The following is a 6,760-nucleotide window of genomic DNA, read 5'->3' as shown; positions in this document are numbered from 1 at the left end:
CAGAATTAGCGACGAAATATATCTGTAGCAAAGTTTAGCGATGGAAATAACCGTCGCTATATTGCTTGTTTTTGTCGCTATGTTGACGACTTTTGTCTCTATAATATATAACAAAATTCATCGTTTGTTCTTAATAGTGACGAACTCGTCCGTCGCTAGTCGTGTTATAGCTAATTGTCCCTACTTTTTGCAACAAAAGCCTTTTGTCGCCAATTCGTCACAAGATTTAATTTTACGCGATAATTTTAGCTACGAAAAGTATCAGTCGCTAATTTATTTTTTATATATTGCAAATTTTTTAAAATTATTTTTATTTATTATTTTAAATGTACTTTGTTCAAGCATATTACATAAAAGCTATTAAATACACTTAATAAAAGTCACTGATATTAATATAAATTAAACAATATATTCAACAAGGTCCAAAATATATAGCATAATGCATATAACGGTATTGTTAAGTACAAAAAATCCACAAGGACTAACAATAAAGTCCAAACAAAAATAGGCTAACTATGCGAGGCTGGAGAGTTACGGTCATCATCAGAACCCAATGCATGAACCTCATCAATGTTAGCAGTAGTAAAAGATGTAGGAACTGTAGGTGCCACATCTAATGGGTGGTTGGTAAGATCGGTATTTGGCTGATGTGAGGGTAAGGAAACTAATTCGCGTACCCGCTCAACGATTACAGGAACTATATGATCTGTCAGTGCAGGAATCAATCGCATCACTAACTCATCCAGATTCCATGTCGGTGTTGATTGAGCATTTGGAGGTGTTGCTGACGATGTAGCATCAGATCCAAAAGAGTCATGAAGATTTGGCCCGTAGTAGCATTTTGCTTGAGATCCAAGACCATATGCTCTTCTTTTCTTTTCTCCTCCCGTGGCTTGATAATATGCTTTACACTGATTAATATCAGATTGAGTCTGTGTTTGTTGTTATAATATCTCCTGATATTTTTCCTGAAGAAGAGTTAATAATTAGTGAAATAAAAAGACTAAATAATATTTAGCATTAATTTACAAAATGAAAAAATATTTGAAAGTAAAGTCAATAAAATTATTTAAAAAGTTATCTTACATGTACGATTTGAGATTTCTCAGCAACAAAAGATTTTCCATTATTACCATGTGTATGGACGTGCAAATACAACTCACTTGGTGTTGGATCTCGACCCTTTTTAACAGCCTATACAAAAGTTATTCAATTAAGAAGATAGGCCTTAAGACTGTCAAGAATCAAGTTCTGTTATCAATTTTGTCTTCATATAACTAATATAGTAGTTGTCAAGTTAAACTAAACTTCCATTTCTTTGTTGCTAGTTTTGGCAAGAGGAAGCAGCAAACTTAAGGCAACAACTGAATTACTTGCAAGAAAGCCACAGGTAAATCGATGAGATATGGTAGCTCATTTATATCCATTGAGTATCTTAGTATTGCAGCCACTGATGATACATGCTTTTACAGCAAAAAACTTTTTCATATGAATGCAGACCGACTAGAGAACATAGGACTGCAGGGTATAAAGCAGTGAATTTAGAAGCTAAAGGGCCTCACTTCTCAGGCAAATATGTCCCAACTATTAAACTTATATCTACACTCAAGCTAGAAACAGAGCAAATCAGCATCCGAAAGTGTTTGCATACACTATCATCGATAATTTTCTCTAGGGGCCCAAATCTAGTTTATGGATCACCAAAAGTTTCCACGAAAAAAGGGACTAGCAATCATATCTACTTCATGATAAAATAATTCAAGAAATACAAGTAGTTGTAATATATTATCATTCAACCTGAAAGTTGGTAAGAAATTATGAAATACCACATTCCATGGACCACAACTCAACGAAACTGATTGTTTTGACAGTAAACGGAGCTCATTCATAGCCCGTAAGATAGCCATGCAATGTAGATTTCAAAGAAGAGCATTAATTTTAGGAGCTTATTCTTTGTCCTTCATTTGACATCCTTCTTGCAGACCATTCTTCCAATATATATTTAGCCTGATTAACAGGCTTCAGTGAGTTGAATTTTCACTAGTGGACAGTGCACCAGATCTTGCATACTTGCGATTAACAATGAGAACAATGCTTAAGGGGAGCAATAGATTACTCATTTGAAACCTACTAGTTCTTTGATGGAAAATGTGGGCTTCTACTGGTTCTTTGATGGAAAATGGAGCAGGCAGCTGGAATGGAGCAGGCAGACTTTTAAACCTACTAAAGAAATTTCCAAGATTAAACCTACTGGTCATAGAGTTTTAAACCTACTGGTCATAGAGTTTCAAATTTCACAAGTGAAAGTTGAGGATATTGTCATGGAACTATCTAAAGTGGTTATTTATGAATTTTATCACATTTGCCACCATTTAAATGTCCATTCCTCCTGTCAGATTTTAAGCATTTTCTTATTCTCCACATGGAACTTTTGACAAGTTAGATCTGAAAATTTTCTTTTAATCTTTTAATGGAATCAGTTAAACCTACTACTTTTAACCTGACACCAACAACTATTAGAAACAGCTATTGGAAATCAGTGGCAACAAGTTCAAACTAGGACAATTTCAGCTATCAATTTACTCCATAACTGTCCCAAAAACAGTTGCAAACTTTAATAACTAAACCAATCAGTTTTTTAGGAACATGATTTGATTTTAATACTTCAAAAATGGTTTTCAATTAGTCTCTAGTGATTCAAACTCAAATCAGCTAAACAGTGTAAGAACTGAAGGATAGGATTGACATTTTTCTGAAAATGAGCTTCAAATCAATCTCTGAAGCAGCAACTCATACAGCCTTAAACAATAACAGTATGACTCGACATTATTTCTAATTCTCCAACCTCAATCAGTAGTAACAAAGATGAGACTCAGTTCAGTTCAAACTCAATCAAACAGTCTCAATTTATAAGAAAAATGCAAGTCCTACCAATGCACAAAAGTTCAATAAACATAACTCAAACGCAGAATATTAAAAATAGAACAAGAGACAATTTGCAGCTCACAACTTCAGGTAATCTACTTAAATGAGATTCAGATTCGAATTAGAGCAAACTTAAATGAGATTTTCAGATATTTTATATACACTTACAAGTCTCTTGAGATGCTCCCCAACACTGATAGAGCCACATGTGTGAGTCCCAGTGGCAACTCCGCTCCCACCATCGCCTATTGTGTTGCTCTGATTAGGGGTATTTGGAGATGGTTCCAAATTAATAGTTGTGGTACTACCATGGCCTGATGTTTGAATAGGTCGCGTACTACTAGGACCTAATGTTTGAACTTGATTGATGTGATCTGGTCCACCTGAGGAACTCGTACCACCTTGTTGAGGAGTAATTGTGGGAATTTGAACAGTAGGCATGTTTTCACGAGGAGAAAAATTAGCCCCAACTGAAGATTTACCTACACGGCCTGCGCTACCTTGACCTCTACCTCGAGGCATATCTACAAAATAAATAAATAAAAGAAGGATATGAAACAATGTATATCTAAATAACATATGGCATATGAAGCTTCAAAATAAAATGTTCTACTAAAGACAATATCAGAAAGACACTATTAAATTGATACAAAGAGACATAACACAATACAAAAAATACCTGCACTATCCAATGCTTGAACTACTCACTGAATTGTTGAATTTGATAGCTTCTTTATACCAAAATACAATGATCTTGGTTCCATTTAAGGTGAAATTTAACAGTTTCAATATCCATGTATTTAATGTTGTGATATCTTTACATGGACATCTAACATTGTCACCACTCATGCGATTGCGCTGAGAACAAGCAAACTGGAGAAACTCGTTCACACCAGTTATGAAACTTGAATTAATACCCCCTCGGCCATCCAACCTTTTGTACATCCAATCACGCTCTAGATTGTCCATGTTCCTATTTAATATTAAAATAAATAAGATATTAGACTTCTTTATTTAATACGACATCAGAATGCTTTCTAAAATGAATAACAAGTTGGCATCAGAATGCCTTCTTTTCTGGAAATATCCTACTTTAAAAAATTAACAGTGGAAAGTCAAGATTGAAAAATAACCAAAAATGAAGAACAAGTTCTAATTCATTTCCAGTGAACTTTAGAAAGAAAGCAACTCACATAGCTAGTACTCGTAGAAATACCGTCGAGATAGCCAGCAAAGAACTTCAAAGTGCCAATTTGTCACATCCACTGGAAAATCTTGAAGGAAGAACCAAAAGACTGTATTCAATCTCATCATGTTTATGAGATAAAGTTTATTAATTTCAGATACAAAATCAAACTTGAAAGAGTTCACTTTATATTGTATATTGTACAGTCTAGGACTAGGGGAAATGTTACATAGTCTTTCCTTTACCTTTTTCTAAAGAGTGTTTTCACGACATCTATACATTACCAAAAGAGCAATCTACCATTTCGCCCAGATCTTCCCTCAAAATTATACAAAAACTATACAAATAAAAATGAAAGATTGCAACGGAGGCTGGGGCGACGAAAATAAAGTTAAAAAGAACAAAGTTGATAAAAAATATAACAGCTTATCCAGGTTTTACCTAAATGGATGCAAAGAAGTCAATTTAGGAGGAATCTATTCACCTTACAAATACAATAATACCCGGTCTAAACTATGGAACATAGATATACTCAATATGCATCTATTTATCTATTTTTATATGTGCATTTTCAACTCAGATAAAATTAATGACATGGATATACAAAATGCAGTAAGGAAAACTATCCAAAGAACAGTAAAACTACGGGATACTCGTAATTTTTCATTGCCAACACACATGTGGAATAAACAAAGAAGAAAATGATGGAAAAAAATAATAACAAAGAGTAGAGAAAATCTGGAATAAAGATAGAGAAACTTTGAAAAGAAAATACCAAAATAAAGCAAAGTAAACGAATTTAGAGGAAGAGAGAGATAGAAGCACAAGACAGGATGAACATGATTCTCGCCCGGTTCTACAAGATAGGAATGAAATCACAAAGAAGCTTACCATAACAAGGACATACAATCCCTAAAACTCAGTCAAACAAAAGTTACAATCCCTACCCTTTCGTCTGAGAATCTTGCGGAGCATCAAACACACGACTTTGAATTTCGGAATCTTACAGCAAAAATTTTGCAATTTCGAAAGTTTTCTTCTATTTTTCAGACATCAACCCTAGATTCACGCCCAATTTTTTGTATTTGAAGAAAAAAACACACATTGTTGAAGAAGAGTGAAAGTGGGAGTCTGATAGAGAGGAGAGAAAGTGGGCATATTTGTGCCCTAATTGTTGGAATGTCTTTTAACTAGGGTAATTTTATTTTTAGGACGAAAATTTTAGCAACGGACCTAATTTTTGTCGCTAATAATAACTAATAAAATTTTATTTTAAGGAAACTAGCGACGAAAACTTTTGTCGCAACTAACTTTGGAATGTCTTGATAAGTAAAATGAATGCAACGACGGATTTTTTGACGTTAAATCCGTCGCTAAGTTTTAATAATTTTTGTCGCCCCACTTTCGTCGCTAATTTTGTAGGTAAAATAAAGGCGCTAATTTTGTAGCGCCAATTTTAGCGACGAATATAAGTTTTTGTCGCTAATCCGTCGCTATATGTGATACGGATTTTTTTGTAGCTTATTTGGCGACAAACTATGAAATTCATCACTAATCCATCGTTACTTAGCTACGGAGTATCTCTTGTCGCTAAATACCGTCGCTAAACGCTGTTTTTTTTGTAGTGGAAATTTGATAGTGAATCATGTTAGAAATCATACTTAGGCTAGGTGTTGGTGCTGTAAAGATCCCCAGCGGTCGTGATACCTGTTGAATCTTCCTGCTTATTGTTACTTATACTTAGTCATAGTATTACTTGTATATTATACCTCAGTCTATGTTATTCCATACATTATATCATTCTGTTTTGGGTTGATTTCCCTTTATTATTAAGGGCTGTGAGACTAGAGAGGTTGATAAATGAGTGAGGCCGATGGCTTGTTTGTGAGGTATTGATACCATAGCACGTGAGTTGTCCGTGCGGATCATTATATGATATTATAGCACGTGAGTTGTCCGTGCAGCATGTGAGTTTTCCGTGCGGATTCTGATATCATATTGTAGCACGTGAATTGTCCATGCGGATCTTGATATGATACTATAGCACGTGAATTGTCCGTGCAGCATGTGAGTTATCTGTGCAGATTATAGCGCTTGGGCTGTAGGAGCCCCTCCAGAGTCTGTACACCCCTAGTGAGCGCAGGTACCTATTGAGTGTGAGTATTGAGGACTGAGAGCCGAGTGTTGAGCTATTCAGAGAGCTTGAGGGACCGTTGCCCTGAGAGGTTGCACTTGTTTCATCTATTGCTGCACTTAGATGATTTATGTCATTGTTCAAAAGCTTCTGGAAAACACTGTATCCAGTTTTACCTAAACTTGGTAATGTGTAACTGACTTGACTTAAATTGCCGTAATTGAGACATGTCTACTTTCATTGCTAAAATTACTTAAATGAACTGTATTTGTATAGCTCGTCACTACTTTTCAGTTACTTAATTATTATTGTTACTTACTGAGTTGGTTGTACTCACGCTACACCCTGCACTTCATGTGTAGATACATGTGTTTCCGGTCACGGAGGACGTTGAATTGTGCGTGGTTGAGTATCAGAGATTCACGAGGTAACTGCCGGCGTTCGCAGTCCTTCCTTGTTATCTTTTCTTTTCTTTACTTGTATTTTGACACAGACTCTTGTAGACCCTGTTTCTT

At 35.1% G+C, this 6,760-nt stretch overlaps 1 protein-coding gene across 5 annotated transcripts; it reads right to left on the bottom strand.

Annotated features, from left to right (window-relative positions):
- Nucleotides 1–409: 409 nt before the first annotated feature.
- LOC107788783 (uncharacterized) lies at nucleotides 410–5,271 on the bottom strand. 5 transcript variants are annotated; one of them, XM_075248258.1, is made up of 6 exons: nucleotides 5,003–5,271; nucleotides 4,119–4,199; nucleotides 3,605–3,898; nucleotides 3,094–3,449; nucleotides 1,087–1,194; nucleotides 410–968 (listed from the first exon to the last, which is right to left on the bottom strand). In XM_075248258.1, the coding sequence occupies exons 4-6, from the start codon at nucleotides 3,445–3,447 to the stop codon at nucleotides 945–947; spliced, it is 486 nt and encodes a 161-aa protein (XP_075104359.1). In that variant the 5' UTR covers nucleotides 3,448–3,449; nucleotides 3,605–3,898; nucleotides 4,119–4,199; nucleotides 5,003–5,271; the 3' UTR covers nucleotides 410–944. The 5 variants fall into 5 exon arrangements, 4 of the variants coding, with proteins under 4 accessions (XP_075104359.1, XP_075104358.1, XP_075104360.1 ...); XM_075248257.1 differs by having other exon boundaries at nucleotides 5,059–5,271; XM_075248259.1 differs by having other exon boundaries at nucleotides 4,119–4,190; nucleotides 5,059–5,271.
- Nucleotides 5,272–6,760: the final 1,489 nt, after the last annotated feature.

The sequence above is a fragment of the Nicotiana tabacum genome, chromosome 24 (assembly GCF_000715075.1).
Source record: "Nicotiana tabacum cultivar K326 chromosome 24, ASM71507v2, whole genome shotgun sequence".
In the NCBI taxonomy this organism is placed as follows: domain Eukaryota; kingdom Viridiplantae; phylum Streptophyta; class Magnoliopsida; order Solanales; family Solanaceae; genus Nicotiana; species Nicotiana tabacum.
This window is presented reverse-complemented; position numbering and strand designations above follow the sequence as displayed.